The sequence below is a fragment of the Poromitra crassiceps genome (genome assembly GCF_964638095.1).
Source record: "Poromitra crassiceps genome assembly, chromosome: 7".
Taxonomy (NCBI): Eukaryota; Metazoa; Chordata; class Actinopteri; order Beryciformes; family Melamphaidae; genus Poromitra; species Poromitra crassiceps.
The window spans coordinates 15148396-15166080 of record NC_139628.1 but is presented as its reverse complement, the minus strand read 5'-3'; the positions used below and the strand labels follow the sequence as shown (position 1 = coordinate 15166080).

The 17685-nt window shown below is 45.1% G+C and overlaps 2 protein-coding genes across 2 annotated transcripts in view; one reads left to right on the top strand and one right to left on the bottom strand.

Moving 5' to 3' along the window:
* Nucleotides 1–1060: 1060 nt before the first annotated feature.
* On the bottom strand, nt 1061–11084 carry LOC310779207 (mamu class II histocompatibility antigen, DR alpha chain-like). The gene is made up of 4 exons (XM_083639716.1): nt 10983–11084; nt 10451–10696; nt 5539–5820; nt 1061–3260 (listed from the first exon to the last, which is right to left on the bottom strand). Exons 1-4 carry the CDS (start codon nt 11038–11040, stop codon nt 3139–3141), a joined length of 708 nt encoding a protein of 235 aa, XP_083495842.1. The 5' UTR covers nt 11041–11084; the 3' UTR covers nt 1061–3138.
* A 4443-nt stretch (nt 11085–15527) lies between these two features.
* The window catches only part of LOC310779137 (H-2 class II histocompatibility antigen, E-S beta chain-like), a 5232-nt gene continuing 3074 nt past the window's right edge, over nt 15528–17685 (top strand). The window contains exons 1-3 of the mRNA XM_083639635.1: nt 15528–15595; nt 15720–15992; nt 16511–16727. Of these exons, the coding sequence (XP_083495761.1) occupies nt 15541–15595; nt 15720–15992; nt 16511–16727 (545 nt within the window). The 5' untranslated portion in view covers nt 15528–15540. The remainder of the gene's footprint in view (nt 15596–15719; nt 15993–16510; nt 16728–17685) is intronic.

Below are 17685 nucleotides of genomic sequence, written 5' to 3'. Positions count from 1 at the left end.
GGGTGAAGTGTCTGCTGCTCTGCGTGCTCCCCCCCCCCCCCCCCTCAACTGCACACGCCTCCTGGGTGTGTCTGTTGGCTCTCAGTCTCTGCTGAGTTTGCTGCGCACACACAGTGAATGGTGCGCGACACCCAGCTTTTTGGTGCCGCGTGTGTTTGTCACGGGCTGGCATGCTTCCAGTTCGGAATAATAAGGCTGATTATGCGAATGTGCTGTTGCAGCGTACACGCAGGTGCTCAGTTGTGACAGCGGATGCTGCTGCTCTGGGCACAGCTGGCGATGTGCTCGTTGTGCTTCTGCACGTCGATGCATACGGACGGATGCGATGCGATTTCCTCCTTTTCCCCAGTGACTATTTCTGTGTGTTTGGCTCATTTTTCTCTGATCAGGAGAGTGTTGTCGCCACCTAATGGGTTTGTAAAATAGGTTATCGACCTCCAATAGCTACAATATTGTTAGAGGCGACGTAAGAAGCTTAGATCGACACCCCCCCGTCAAAAAAACAATTTGGAGTTACTGACGCCATTTGGCGTCGCTGGCACTCTACGGTAAATTTCTAATGACGCCATATGGCGTCGCTGGCACTCAATGTGTTAACAAGCACAAACCTTTAACCTCACAGTGCAGTGGTGTGACCATTCAGTTTTATGGCACCACATCACTGAACAGCCCAGGATGTCCTCTACACACAACAGGTTTCAGCATGATAGCATCATAACGCTTCATGAAATTAAGAGCAGAGGATCATATTATCGGGTCTCAGGAGGCTCTAACATGACACGAGTTGACAACAAAAATAAACCGTTAATAAATTTACAGTTCTGAAAAATGCCATGTAGGCATCCTGTAATTCAAACCGGTTTTTCCTGAAACTTGGAATTGAGAAATCATTAATCCTATATACAACAATTTAGATAAATTTGACCCCCAAAATGACAGAGGAACATGTGTAAGTAGTAACATGGGGAAAGTGCACAAAATGGAAAAGTCCACCGCACCTGGCCCTCCGTCAGTCAGTCAATCAATCATTCATTCAATCAATCAATCAATCAAGTCAGATCAAGTCAAGTTTATTTCTATAGGTTATATAATTCACAACCATGTCTCGGAGAGCTTTACAAAGAATTAGGTCTAGCTAAATCTACAGTAGCTGAGCACAACAATAACAACAACATGATTGAACAATTTTATATTAGAAAGAGACCGAGGGAGGGGGGATGGGGAAGCTGAGAAAAGGGGGGGGAAGGGGGAGACGGAGAGAGCAGGGGAAAGGCGGACGTGGAAGGGGAGAAAGGGGGAGAGGGAGAGAGCAGGGGAAGGGAGGAGGGGGGAGAGAGAGCAGAACAGACAGGGTATACTGGGTGTTGGCGATACGGTTGAAGTCAATATCACAAATAGTCACAGGGGTCAGTTTCAAAATATACTAATGTATATCACAATATGGTTCGTATAAGGAAAGTACAATTTAGTAATCCAATTATCATATATTATTAACCTAGCAATATGATGCCCCTGAATAGACAACAAATGATTAGTCTGACATTTATGGCCGAGCCGTAGGGCATACAGCTGCTACTCATTCTGTCTGGCCATCCCGCTGCAGTGGCCGAGGTAGCAGCGGCACACTAGAACCAGCAGCAGAGCGACCAGGCCAAACGAGCAACACCCGCAGACAATCTGACTACTATAACCTTAACCGGAACTAACTAACAAACAAGGAATCTAACTAATCTACAGCCTAGTCTGCCCTGTCCTGACCTACTCAAATATAATATAATCTTAGCCTGAACACTATAACGGTCAAAGATAATCACAACCTAACCTAAACTATTCTGGCCTACGAGCATCCCTCAACCATTGATGGAGAGCCTCGGCACACACACCCCACCTCGGCCCCCACTCCCACACCCGCAAAGATGTGAGAGTGGAGGCCAATCAATCAGTGACATCATCAGCGGTGTCATAAATCCCACAACATGGCCATGGCGCATCGTCTCCAGGGTCTCCATCCTAGAAATCATAGCGTGCAAGGTTGCTAGTATAATAAATGCAGTGATGGACTAATCAGTAACTCTCTTCTTCAGCCAAATGCCACAAAATCAGCTTTTTTATTTCAATGTTCAACATTAAGCATTACTTAAAAGCATATCCACCTTATTTTTGAATGCCCCACTGTACAAATAATTGTGGGTACAAGTTCCGGTTTAACGTGACTTATTGTCGCAGCTTGCCATTTCCTTTGTTATACTCTGGCTGCAGACCCGAATTATAAACCGGAAACTGGAGGACGTTATACAAGTTATAAATATAGTCACGTTATAAACAACTAACCAACGCTGGGGGTCCGTATGGAAACAGTGTTACTCGAAATGGTTAAAAGTTAAATCAATTTGGTCATTTAGTTGCGTTTTACTGCCATGTAACATAGCTAGCAGCCGCTAACATTAGCCACAGTAGGCTGCGCACTGCGCTCTTAAAGGGATATTTATCGACGAGATCTCTGGCAAGCTGGACCTGATTAGTGATTTGCTCCGTTCGCCCAGACGGGTGTCAAGCTGTCAGCAACAAGGCTGGGAGGATCACACCGGAAGAAAAACGCATAGGCATCATGGCCGCTAGAAATAAGGTGGATAGAGATAGACCGTTTAATTGATTTGATTGTGTGAAAGCTAACGTGCTTCCTGCATCCTCCAGGTGGCAGGAAGATCAAGATCAAGTCAAGATCAACACAGCAGAGAGAAGCAGTTTAAAGCAGTGGTTCTCAAATGGTGGTCAGGGGACCCCCAGGGGTCCGTGGCACTTTGCAAGGCAGTCCGCGAAAATAACATATTTTTGTTGTTGTTGCAAAAGCTTCATAGTTCAACGAAAATATGTTATGCTTTAAATCTAAAATGGTTCATGGATTACATTCTAATCTAACAAACCTATCAATTTAAAAGTCAAACACGTTACCGTGGAAACAATTAAGCTTACCCCAAAATCACAAATCAGAATGAGGGGGTCCCCGGTATATTTTCTATCTTGTAAGGGCTCCTTGGCTGAAAAACATTTGAGAACCTCTGGTTTAAAGCAGTAGGACAGAAAGCAGTCTGTCAACTCCTGCAGCTCCTCAGTGTGCCTCACATCATCAATAACTGATCACTTGCATTCGTTTCCTTTGATGAGGAAGAAGGTTCCTGTGGCTACGCCCAGCACAGCCACGGTCAGACCCAGTCCACAAAACACCGTAGGTCCGATCCCCGGCTGCTCCTGCTCCACTTCTGAGGAGGAACCAAACACATGAACACACATGAACACAACAGGAACGGTTCTCTGATTTACATTTTCAATATAGGTGTGATTATCCTTGATCAGCAGAAGCTGATGTGAATTGCTCTTGAAGACACCTCCACCTGTGGTGAGGCCATGCACTGATTAGCCGGAGGACATAAAAAGACCACGCAGGCTTCACTTAGCCTTGATTGGAATAGTTTTGGAGTGGCTCTCAGCTGGAGAGATAGACTCCATTCAACCAACCTGGGTTACAGTGTAACCAACCATTCTCTTTCCTTCTGAGATGTCTCTCCACTACATTTTCAATGTAGGTATGGGACTCTGTAAGACAGAGTGGCAGTTGAGTTTGAAAGGGACCTATCACCACCAGAGTCACCCTTATTATCAAATAAATGGACCAAATATGAATATGTACACATACGTATGATCTCGGTCAATCAAATATATATATACGGTATGTATATATATATATATATAAATTTATATATAAATTTTAGACTACCTCGCAGCATCAGTAATGGTGTCCCACAATGTCCCACACAAGGGGGTCATCCCTATGTTCCCCGGGTCCTATGTTCCCCGCTTTTCCCAAATAGGGTCCTATGTTCCCCGCTATGTTCCCTGGGAGAGGTTAGGTTTTGGGTTAGGGTCTGGGGGAGGTTAGGTTTAGGCGTGGGGGGTGGGAGAGGTTAGGTTTTGGGTTAGGGTCTGGGGGAGGTTAGGTTTAGGGTTAGTGAAAAACGGGGAATATAGAACCCGGGGAACATAGAACCCGGGGAACATAACATAGACATGATCCCCACACAAGTATACTCTTCACATTTCCACATTTGGTTTGCTGGGATCTGGTCACCCTACTCGGCCCTCGAGACGTCAGTCTGGTACGCGCAAGATGGCGGCAGCAACACCCGCCCTACAGGTTGTTGTGTCTTGCTAGTTTATGTCTTGTTGTGCATTGTATTGTCACAATGCACAATGGGACCCTTTGACCCTGTGAGGATTATCTTGGACTCCTCACGTATTTAACCGACTGGGATGGCCCAGTGTCAGGATGCCCCTGGAGGCTATGTCAGCTGAAGCTATGGATGAGTGGGCCTTCAACTCAATCGATAAACATTGAGCCCGTGGGACCAGCTCTCCTTTCTCACAAAGTAAGTAGACAACACTGGTGTCAACCACGCACACGCTAACATACAACTCAATGCTCAGACACTCGTCAAACTGCTCGCTGTGAAAATCAAGGAAGTGAAAAGGCGTGGTACTGATATAGCCTCGGGCTAATCAGTGCATGGCCACACCACAGGTGGCGCTGTCTCAAAGAATAAACGATGTGAGCTGCCGCTGATCAAAGATAATCCCACCTACATTGAAAATGTAATGAAAGAGAACACACAGGAACACCCTAACCCATTCTCACTCCCAACTCAGGACCCCCTTTGGCATTCCTTTCTAACTCACGGGTACCCCTCTTTGTCATTTTTCAATGTGCGGGATAGTCCAATAGACTGAACATGCAAGATAGTCCAATAGACTGAACGTGCAGGGTAGTCCAATAGACTGAACATGCAAGATAGTCCAATAGACTGAACATGCAAGATAGTCCAATAGACTGAACATGCAAGATAGAACATGCAAGATAGTCCAATAGACTGAACATGCAAGATAGTCCAATAGACTGAACATGCAGGGTAGTATAAATAGACTCCCATAGAACTCCCACATCTGAAATCAACGCCAGTGTGACATTGAAATAAAATGGTGCAAGCTACGGGTGCAGGGGCCAGTGGAGGCGTAAAACATTTGCCTTTTACGCCAGAGACCGGCGTTTGATTCCCAGCGTGTTCAAAGTCTACATTTCAACTGTAAGTCACATGTATCATTCTTTTTATTTAAGCCTAACTCAAACCATAACGATAACCATACAATAACCGTGGCATCATTTTCAAATTAACCACGGAGGAACGTAACCGGTGGCGTTGAAAAATTATGAAAAAAGGGTACCCCATGCGTTATACCAAACATCATTATTTGACAAGATGGGAGTGAGAATGTGTTGAACACACATAGCTAACACCAACTAAAGCTGGTGTTAGCTAACTAACTAAAGCTGGTGTTAGCTAACACCAACTAAAGCTGGTGTTAGCTAACTAACTAAAGCTGGTGTTAGCTAACATCAACTAAAGCTGGTGTTAGCTAATTAACTACAGCTGGTGTTAGCTAACACCAACTAAAGCTGGTGTTAGCTAACAGGTAAAGGTGCATTACCCCAGAACCGAGTCAGCGGGCGGCTCAAGGCTCGGTGCTCCACAGAACAGCTGTAGCTGTCTCCAAGCTGTGGGGTGAAGCTCAGCCTGGAGAGCTGCTTGAAGGTGTTGTCTTCGTTGAGGAAGGGGGCGCTCAGGCTGGTTCCTTGGGTCACATTCTGGTCGTTCCTGGTCCAGTAGACCTTGACGGGAGCGGGGTAGAACCCGGTCACATGGCAGATGAGGTGGTTCTCCACTCCGAGCTCCACATCGTCTCTGGTGTAGATGGAGCTGTGAGGAGCATCTGAACAACACAATGTACATCATGTAAACATCTGCACAACACCACGATGTACAACAGTGTAAACATCTGGGACGAGCCCATGTGAAGGGCCCAATAAATGTCATAGAACAGAACAATGATTTCATTCAGGTTCTCATCTCTCAGTAGGATTAAATGTGTCCTTGTTCCTTTGTTATTTTTTTATATATCAATGAAATCTGTTTGTAAATGTGTTCTTTTTCTCTAGCCTACTAGGAATCTTGTGAGCTACGCGCGCTTGAGTCCTAGGCTAGCCCGCTGCGCAGCCTCACACGCCCTGCAGCTCGCATACACAGCTCGACCACTGCATGGTGCTATTGGTGCGTGTGTGTGTGTGTGTGTGTGTGCCCCTTAAGTTTACATCAGTGCCTATGACATCAATGATGACATCATCAGGCTTATGAGTGATGTCACAATGCCTCCTATGACATCTTCAGTGGGACAAAAATTGAAACAAACAGAGATTGCCCTAAGCCCCTTATAGATATAAAATGCAGATGACTCAGCATTACTGGTTTCCCACAAAGACAAAAATATTGTTGAGAGCCAGCTACGTGAGGAATTGAAAAACCTCAATAGCTGTCTGTCTGTAAATAGATTATCTTTCCACCTTGGAATCTATTTTATTTGGCTCAAAATTAGGCCGGCCTAAGAGCTCCAAATTACAGTGGGTGACACTCTGATTGCAAAACATCTGTTAAATACTTATAGGCTGTGAGTTAGACAGGTCCCTGAGTGGTGACATTATGGGACGAAGAGTTATTATAAAGGCTAACCAGAAAATCAGAGTCCTGACAAGTAAGGCCTTTCTCATGGGAAATATTAGCAGCAGCTTTGATACGGCCTCACTTTGACTATGCCTGTACCACATTGTACAGCAGCACCCCCTAGGCCTAGGGAATAAAAACTAAATGTCAAACAGGTCAAAATAAACGAATCAATCAGGGTGGTAGTACATTGGGCACAGTCCCATGACACATGTTGGTCCTCCTGAATTTAATAAAGTGGCTGACAGTAGAGAATAGAGTAAGGTAGTTGACATTGAGGCTTAGTTAATCCTGCAAGGTAATAATATCCAAAGTATTTCAGTAATGATTTTACACAGGTTAAAAACTCTAATGGTTATTCATAAATTAATTTTGCCAAGTGGATTTAAGACCTGTTCGGGGCACAATACATTTCTACATATGGCAGCAGCAGCATGGAATAGGCTTCCACTAGTAGAAATAAAAACTAGTCAGTCTGACCACAGCTTCTTCTTTTAATTAGAAAAAATTGCTACGTGGGTGGCGGTGTCTGTGGCGGTGTCAGTCACGATTGTGACATCATCAGTGATGTCACTTGAGCAATTGTGATGTCATCAGTGATGTCACTCAAGCCCCTGGCTGAGGTGATTATTCATAGCTTTCAAGGGGCGTTACGTGCTGCCGGGAACGCCCACCTGGCGGTCAAAAAAAAAACTTAGGTAGTGTGTGTTTACGTGTGTAAAAAAAATTACACACGTCTTTGCTCTTTGCGGCCAACATTTCATCAAAGGTAAGCTCAAGTAACGTTACAATAATGATTAATACCCCGTTAATGTTACTTGAGCTTACCTTTGATGAAATGTTGGCCGCAAAGAGCAAAGACGTGTGTACTTTGATGGTAGAAAAAAAGCAATTTTTTTTGCCCTCCCCAGCGACTGAACCACGTCGCACAAATCCACAACCTCCTCCTTTCTTTCTCCGACGGGATTCTGTAAAAACACAAGCCAGCCAGGCGTGTCTCCTCGTCGGTTTAGTGCAACCGATAGCACAACAGGTAGGCTATCCGGCACTTTGGCTGAACAAACACAGCGTGAGAAACTAGTCGACACGGCTGGCAAGTTTTTTTTTTGACCGCCAGGTGGGCGTTCCCGGCAGCACGTAACGCCCCTTGAAAGCTATGAATAAGTGGTGGGAGTATGCAACATAAAGGATGCCAACTGCCACAGAAGAACAAGAAGAAGAAGGATTTATTACATCACTGATGACATCACAATTGCACGAGTGACATCACTGATAACATCACTGATGACATGGAGACTCTGGAGATGATGCACCATCTACAGAGTAAGTGGTGGGAGTATAAGTAGGGAGAAAAGGACAAGTGGCGCATCATCTACACAGAGTAAGTGGTGGGGGTATAAGTAGGGAGAAGAGGACAAGTGGCGCATCATCTACAGAGTAAGTGGTGGGAGTATACAGTAAGTAGGGAACAGAGGACAAGTGGCGCATCATCTACAGAGTAAGTGGTGGGAGTATACAGTAAGTAGGGAACAGAGGACAAGTGGCGCATCATCTACAGAGTAAGTGGTGGGAGTATACAGTAAGTAGGGAACAGAGGACAAGTGGCGCATCATCTACAGAGTAAGTGGTGGGAGTATACAGTAAGTAGGGAACAGAGGACAAGTGGCGCATCATCTACAGAGTAAGTGGTGGGAGTATACAGTAAGAGGACAAGTGGCGCATCATCTACAGAGTAAGTGGTGGGAGTATACAGTAAGTAGGGAGAAGAGGACAAGTGGCACATCATCTACAGAGTAAGTGGTGGGAGTATACATTAAGTAGGGAGAAGAGGACAAGTGGCGCATCATCTACAGAGTAAGTGGTGGGAGTATACAGTAAGTAGGGAACAGAGGACAAGTGGCGCATCATCTACAGAGTAAGTGGTGGGAGTATACAGTAAGTAGGGAGAAGAGGACAAGTGGCACATCATCTACAGAGTAAGTGGTGGGAGTATACAGTAAGTAGGGAGAAGAGGACAAGTGACGCATCATCTCCAGAGTAAGTGGTGGGAGTATAAGTAGGGAGAAGAGGACAAGTGGCGCATCATCTACAGAGTAAGTGGTGGGAGTATACAGTAAGTAGGGAGAAGAGGACAAGTGACGCATCATCTCCAGAGTAAGTGGTGGGAGTATAAGTAGGGAGAAGAGGACAAGTGGCGCATCATCTACAGAGTAAGTGGTGGGAGTATACAGTAAGTAGGGAGAAGAGGACAAGTGGCGCATCATCTCCAGAGTAAGTGGTGGGAGTATACAGTAAGTAGGGAGAAGAGGACAAGTGGCACATCATCTCCAGAGTAAGTGGTGGGAGTATACAGTAAGTAGGGAGAAGAGGACAAGTGACGCATCATCTCCAGAGTAAGTGGTGGGAGTATACAGTAAGTAGGGAGAAGAGGACAAGTGACGCATCATCTCCAGAGTAAGTGGTGGGAGTATACAGTAAGTAGGGAGAAGAGGACAAGTGACGCATCATCTCCAGAGTAAGTGGTGGGAGTATACAGTAAGTAGGGAGAAGAGGACAAGTGACGCATCATCTACAGAGTAAGTGGTGGGAGTATACAGTAAGTAGGGAGAAGAGGACAAGTGACGCATCATCTCCAGAGTAAGTGGTGGGAGTATAAGTAGGGAGAAGAGGACAAGTGGCGCATCATCTCCAGAGTAAGTGGTGGGAGTATACAGTAAGTAGGGAGAAAAGGACAAGTGACGCATCATCTACAGAGTAAGTGGTGGGAGTATAAGTAGGGAGAAGAGGACAAGTGGCGCATCATCTCCAGAGTAAGTGGTGGGAGTATAAGTAGGGAGAAGAGGACAAGTGGCGCATCATCTACAGAGTAAGTGGTGGGAGTATACAGTAAGTAGGGAGAAGAGGACAAGTGACGCATCATCTCCAGAGTAAGTGGTGGGAGTATACAGTAAGTAGGGAGAAGAGGACAAGTGACGCATCATCTCCAGAGTAAGTGGTGGGAGTATAAGTAGGGAGAAGAGGACAAGTGGCGCATCATCTCCAGAGTAAGTGGTGGGAGTATACAGTAAGTAGGGAGAAGAGGACAAGTGACGCATCATCTCCAGAGTAAGTGGTGGGAGTATAAGTAGGGAGAAGAGGACAAGTGGCGCATCATCTACAGAGTAAGTGGTGGGAGTATACAGTAAGTAGGGAGAAGAGGACAAGTGACGCATCATCTCCAGAGTAAGTGGTGGGAGTATAAGTAGGGAGAAGAGGACAAGTGGCGCATCATCTACAGAGTAAGTGGTGGGAGTATACAGTAAGTAGGGAGAAGAGGACAAGTGGCACATCATCTCCAGAGTAAGTGGTGGGAGTATACAGTAAGTAGGGAGAAGAGGACAAGTGACGCATCATCTCCAGAGTAAGTGGTGGGAGTATAAGTAGGGAGAAGAGGACAAGTGGCGCATCAGCTACAGAATCTCCACTCTATATTCCTTGGAATGTACTCTGGATGCATGTGTATATAGTATGTGGGATTGAGTGTTGAGGGGAGTGTGTGTGTGTGTGTGTGTGTGTTTGTGTGTGTGTGTGTGTGTGTGTGTGTGTGTGTGTTTATACTGTGTTTATTTTTTATATTGTCTGTTGAGACAAAGGACCAATGGAAACGTTTGACTTTAGTCTGATTTGTTGATGTTTTTGATGCATGTCTTGTGTAGCATGTAATTTTAATAAGTGTCAAATAAACTAAACTAAATATATTTTCTTACAGTATGGTAAAAGTATTGTATATTGTAATGTACCGAAAACATCTGCAATCATTCCTCATCTGTAGTTTAAATTGTTGAACATTTAAATGTTTTCCTTACCGAGCTGCAGAGGAGGGTTCTTGTAGGCACGCCGAGCGTTTTGCAGGTTTGCTTTGCAGACGTGCTGATTAGCCACAGCTTGTTCATAACATCCTGGGCAGGTCGTCTGATCTGCAAACTTGGGCTGAGGTGCAACTTCTTTCTTGTTGATGAGGTCTGCGTAATACACCTCTTCAGCATCCAGTCCATACATATCCTCTCCATCAGTGTCTGAACAGCCCCTGATATTAATATCCTCATGTACAGCTGAGAGGACACAAGATGCAAAACAAATGTCAAACTTCACATCCAGAATCACAGACTGCATTTATTTTTCACATTCTGCTGACAAATGTTATCAGTCTTTGTCTCTTTATTCTTGTTTAATAACTAATAAGAGTGAAAAAGTCGAACACTGCCCTCCTCTCTCCTCTGAAGTAAAGCAGAAAATGTGACATTTTGTCTGACAAGTCTGGAGCTTAACTCAGATCAACATGAAATACTGGAGGAGTAAACAAAGTGAGTGAGACTAAATGCAGTGTGATGTACTTACTGGCTCCTGTGACACCAAGGAGACATGCGAGGAAGAGGAGGGTCTGGGAGCTCTTCATCTTCACAACACAACAGCACAACAGCACCGTGTTGACTTCACACTGACTGCTGCAAACTGAAGCAAACACAAGGAACAGCGTTCTCTTACACACAGCTCCACCAATGACATGGCAGCTTTGACTTGCATCATCAGTCTCCAGGTAGACACAGTGGACAACTGCAGAGAAGTGAAATAAAAACACGAAAACACGATTTCAGACGACAGCCCGTCTTTATTGTCACACGAACACACTACAACACATGCATGCGGCCACTACACACACTCATGCTGACGGTGGCCGGTGAAATATGTCCTCTGCATTTGACCCATCCAGGCTTGTCCTTTCCTCCAGGGGGCAGGCCAGGAGCAGTGGTCGCTTTTTCTTTCCAGCGCCCGGGGACCATCATTGGACCATCATTGGACCAACTTCAGATGTTGTCGTCACTGGTCGGATGACGATCTTCTGCATGTTTTTAGTGGGGGGTTATGTACGGAGGAACCCCCTGGGGGGTACGGGGAGAACATGTAAACTCCACACAGAAAGGCCCTTTCGACGAGATAGCCCACCTGGGCAGTAGGCACTGAAGATATGGGGGGGTCACAACTCCAGCGCCCACAGCGTCCCAGGTGAGAATCGAACCCAGGACCTTCGAGCTGTGAGGCGACAGCGCTTACCACTGCACCACCGTACCCCGAATGTGATGATGGAGGAGGAGGATATATTCAACCAATAATAACGTTATTGATGATTCTTTTCAAAGTGTTTTACAGAGACCAGGAAGAAAGACAAATGCAAAGAATAAAAACTATTTGGGATGTAAGTCAAGTTACAGTAAAACAATAGAACTGTTATGTCTCTCTCCTCTTTCTTTCTCTTATTTCCGTCTTGCTCTGTCTGTCTGTCTCCATCTCTCAATTCAGATGAATTCAAATGAGCTTTATTGACATTAAATACAACAGTATCTGTTCCCAAAGTGGGTGAAAGTGGGTCCACTAAAAGAAGAGTCAGACCCGGTATGCACAGTATGCACAGTACTGGGAAGACGGGACAAAGTGACACAGCAGCTGCCTTCCAAAACCAAAGCCCACACACAAAGCCGTCACAATCACATTTCCAATAAGAAAACAAATCTGCTGACATTATATCAACATAAACAAAAGTTACTTTTCTAAGTTCTTATTAACTCATTGAGTGCCAATGACGACTTTAGTCGTCAATTGCTTTAGTGACGTAGAGTGCCAAAGACGACTAAAGTCGTCAATTGCGTTTTTTGACGGTGGGACGTGGATCTAAGCATCTTACATCGCCTCTTACAATATGGGAGCTATTGAATGTGTGTAACCTATTTTACAGAACCCTTAGGTGGCGACAGTGCTCTCCAGATTACAGAAAGGCGAGGAAAAAACAAAGAAGAAGTCGTTGGGGAAACGGAAATCGCATCGCATCCGTATGCATCGATATGCATGAAGCATAACGTTAGCTGTGCCTGCAGCAGCCAATCTGCTGCCACAATTGAGCCCCTCCGTGTCCGTTGCGACAGCCCATCCGCATGATCAGCCGTGGAGTTGTTATTATTCTCAACTGGAAGCACGGGAGCCAGTGACAAACACACGCGGAACGCTGTAAAAAAGCTGGACCCTTCACTGTGCACAGCAAACGCAGCAGAAAGCCACCAGAGACACTCCCATGGAGGAGGGGTTTGCAGTTGAGGCGGGGGGGGGGGGGGGGGGGGGCACGCAGAGCAGCACACAACACTGACCCAGACAGACCCAGACAGCAGGACAGGATTGGCAAACGCAAGCCAGAATATCCGATGCCCACCAGCAGCAAATCAAGACCAGCAAGAAGCTGCAACCAGCAGCGCACGCAGGGGCCAGCGCTGCTGGTTGCAGCTAAAAAATATTATTCTGCCAAACAAAATTCCCTGGCCTTCACTGTTTTATTGAAGGAAATTATTTTTGAGGTGTGACTACATTAGAAAATATTAGCTTCAGAGTCAGTGATGTGCTTGAAATGTTTAATTTCACAAAAGGCTCATTATCTCAGCTTCTAGAAAAAAATGGCTGTTTTTGGTTAAATCAAGCTATCTTCTCCGGCTCATAACTAAAGAACGGAAAATGGGATCAATAAACTTTTTTTTGCAGATGATAGAAGAGAGTCTCATCGTTCTTTGTGCGTGTTCACTGTTTACATAGTAATATCACACAATATTCTGTGGGCGTCGAGAAATCACTGAAAACGCTCTGAAACTCTGGCACTGGGAGCGTCCGTTCTCCAAAAGTGGCTGGCACTCAATGAGTTAAATTGCCTCTAAATTGTACAAAACCCTGTCCTGTTCACAGCATGATCATGATGTCAGAGCCACAGACTCACACATCGAGAGCACAGTTAATTTACAATGTTTTAATGTTCATAGTTTCCAGGAAAATGTTCGTTGTCCTTCTAGTTGTGGAGATACACCCCGCCCCCCCGTGTCTCATGTCCAAAAGGCTTTTTCATTCAGTAATTTACTTAGCTGCTGCAATATTCACCTTGCGCCTAGCAGAAGTGTTCCAGAAAAAATGCTTTTAAATGAGCCGTTTGATCAAACTATTTATAAACCTTTAATAAAAATGCGTATTAGCCATTACAACAGTTACTTAAATGGACAAATGAAAGACTGATGAATGCATGCTGTTGATTTGAAAAATACAATTTAAAAATACATTTAAAATGTGAATTTTTTCATATTCATGTTTATTATTTGACCTTTACAGGATCAGGGGTTATATGACAAACTTTTTTTACTTAAGGCACAAGCACCACGGCTGCCACTATAGCTTAACCAGGCTAACACCAAGGCTGCCACTATAGCTTAACCAGGCTAACACCAAGGCTGCCACTATAGCTTAACCAGGCTAACAGTAGCTAAAGCTGCTGCAGAGCTCTCATTGATGTTTCAATAATCCTCTGAGTCACACATAGCCTACATAGCCTACATTACACATAGGACTACACCCCACTCTGCTATTTAAACTGTCTACTTGTCTGTCATTAAATTCATTTTTTGTGCTTTATCCTCTATACACCTATTATAATTATGTCATTTTTAAATTGTGTTACTTCCTGCCTTTTCGACGCAAATAGCTGCTTTGGGTGTAATGTGAAATAGATGTATAAGCAGTGGTTCCCAAACTGGAGTCTGCGTAGCCCTAGGAGTACGTGGAGGTACAAGGGGTACTTGAGAGAAAGGGGAAAGGGGAAAATGGAAAAATTAAACATGGGAAAAAAAAAAAAACTATTTTACTCCATTCCTTATTTTGTAATGTTATATTCTTCAAAAGGTGGGATATCATTCATTCATTCATTGCATCATTGCTATAGTTTTCTTTTGCAGATTCCTAAGCAAAATGTTGTAGTCGGCTAAAGGGATATTTGGATTCAGAAATCAGGGAAATGGGGTACTGAAGCCAAACTATTTTGAGAACCACTGCCTATAGCAGGGCTATTCAACTAAATTGTTCAGGGGGCCACATTGTCAGAAACCTAAGGGGCCGGACCGTTCTCCAAGCTATTAATCCCATTATATGAGACAACGCACCACCCAATTTTCAAAACTTGTATTTCACTACATTGCAAAAGTAGCTTGCTGGCGCCACCCAATTTGGCCTGGCCTCCTTCTGTTCCCCCCACGTATGACTCCATTGTAAGATGGCGCTCCTCTTGAGGCGAGAGGAGGGATTCTGCATGAGCTAGGATAGAGAATCCCCCCCCCCCCTCTTCAGGAGTCAAGACTCGTTGGTGGTGGACTGGGGAGAAACAACAGCTTCTGAGTATGCTCTGGGGGGAATATGCAGCCGTGATGCCAACTGCTGCTATGATCCGCCAGAGGTGGGGTGGTGACGTAGGACCCTTGCTACAGTATATAGGATGGACTGGCGACGACTGACGTCATACTGGACGGAATGAACTGACATCATGACTGACGTCACGCTTGGGCTTGACTGACATCACGGGCTGATCAGGTAATGTGAATATGGCGGCCTTCCTGATTGAAATTTGGTTGAAAACTCACTTGTGTGTAATAAGTAAATAAGTTGAACTGTATATATATATTTTGTTGTTGTACTGCTGCCAGTTGAATAGCCCTGGCCTATAGGGACATGCTTCTCTTCATTCAAGAAGCATAGTAGCAGAAGTTAGGAATGAGAATGGCCTGAATAAATAGATCACTAGATATAGCAGCTGTAGATCTGTAATATATATTTGTAGATCTAATATAACTGCAGCTTTATGATAGATATTTGACTGTAGCTCTGTAACAGATTATAGACAACTTTATGTAAGTATTACAGAGTGGATGTATAGTTCTGCCATGACGCTCTCTAGCTGTGACACGAGCAGCTTTTAGGCTGGACTGTCTGCCTGGCAACAGGTGATGCATGTCATGTGACCATGTGTGTGGCTCCTGCATTGGTTTTTATAGCAGGACTCAGTTTGAGTGTGTCAGAGTTACTGTAGTGAACTCAGCAGAGGAACATGGCTTCATCTGTTCTGCTCTTCTCCCTCCTCTTCATCAGTCTGTATGGAGCAGGTAGGATCAAAACTTGGAACTGATCAATATGTTCATAAATAATAATCAGTTTGAATGGAAATTCTATTATTTACATCTGTGAAACTTAAAACAGGTTGATTTTGTTTTTGTGTTTTATCTCCAGATGGGTTTGAGCACTATGAAGCAGACCGTTGTGTGTTCAACTCCACTGAGCTGAAGGACATAGAGTATGTATACTCTATGTATTACAACCAGATCGAGTACGTCAGGTTCAGCAGCAGTGTGGGCAAATATGTTGGCTACACTGAGTTTGGCATGAAGAACGCAGAGAGCTTCAACAACGATCCTGCAGAGGTGGGGAGGAGGAAGCATCAGAAGGAGAGATACTGCAAAAGCAACATTGATACCTGGTACTCGTCTTTTCTGTCTAAGACAGGTGAGCTGCTGTTCTGTTCCCTACATTAACATCATGAAATAAACCTGTCATAATAAACACATCACTGACTAAAATAATCACTACAGAGCTCTTTGTCTTAGGGTTTCATTTCAAGATCAAATTAATTCAGTTGGAAATTCTGTCAGATTTGAGCGTTTCTACTGTTTAAAATGAGTTTATGAAATATGTTTATTGATTTATAGATTATCTATTGATCAGTCAATTAATTCAATGGAAAAAATGATAGTCAGCAGATTGTTTCTAGTGTTTTAATACTTTATCAGTATGGAAATATTACTTCACTTTGAATAATAAAAACTTAAAATATCATTACTGAAAAATTACATTTATTATGAAAGGTCTTTCATAATATTATTTGATAAATAAATTCATAGTGTTTCTCATTCAAGTTTGTTGTCCATAAACTCTGAACCAGAGTGAGCTCAGTGATGCCATCTGGTGGCAAAACACTGATACTGCAGCTAGTAGTACTATTACTGTAACACTGTGTCCTCCAGCAACACCCTCTACACCCAGGCTGACCTCAGTGACGCCCAATGGTGGGAGACACACGGCCATGCTGGTGTGCAGCGTCTACGACTTCTACCCAAAACTAATCGATGTGACCTGGCTGAGAGACGGAAAGACCATCACCTCTGATGTCTCTTCCACTGACGAGATGGAGGACGGGGACTGGTACTACCAGATCCACTCCTACCTGGAGTACATGCCCAGGTGAGTCCAGATCCACTCCCACCTGGAGTACACGCCCAGGTGAGTCCAGATCCACTCCCACCTGGAGTACACGCCCAGGTGAGTCCAGATCCCCTCCTACCTGGAGTACACCCCCAGGTGAGTCCAGATCCACTCCTACCTGCAGTACACCCCCAGGTGAGTCCAGATCCACTCCCACCTGGAGTACACCCCCAGGTGAGTCCAGATCCACTCCCACCTGGAGTACACCCCCAGGTGAGTCCACATCCACTCCACCTGGAGTACACCTTCATGTGAGTCCACTCCCACCTGGAGTACACGCCCAGGTGAGTCCAGATCCACTCCACCTGGAGTACACCTTCATGTGAGTCCACTCCCACCTGGAGTACATGCCCAGGTGAGTCCACTCCCACCTGGAGTACACCCCCAGGTGAGTCCACTCCTACCTGGAGTACACCCCCAGGTGAGTCCACTCCCACCTGGAGTACACCCCCAGGTGAGTCCAGATCCACTCCCACCTGGAGTACACCCCCAGGTGAGTCCACTCCCACCTGGAGTACACCTTCATGTGAGTCCACTCCCACCTGGAGTACACGCCCAGGTGAGTCCAGATCCACTCCCACCTCGAGTACACCCCCAGGTGAGTCCACTCCCACCTGGAGTACATGCCCAGGTGAGTCCAGATCCACTCGCACGGATGCACGGTATACCGGTACTACAATGGTACCACGATACCCTGCCGTTAAAAACAGTACTATACCACGTTAATTTAGTACAGATACTTAAAAAAAAAGTCATGGGTGTGAGACCATGGTGTTTATTAGCGGAGGAGACAGCAGCTCCTCTCGACTGTCTGTGTGAGCATGCTCCCTCGGCCCCTCCACAATTTTTCTTAGGCAGGTATCGGTATCGAACTCATAATTTTGGTATTGTGACAACCCTGCTCCCACCTGGAGTACACACCCCCAGGTGAGTCCCC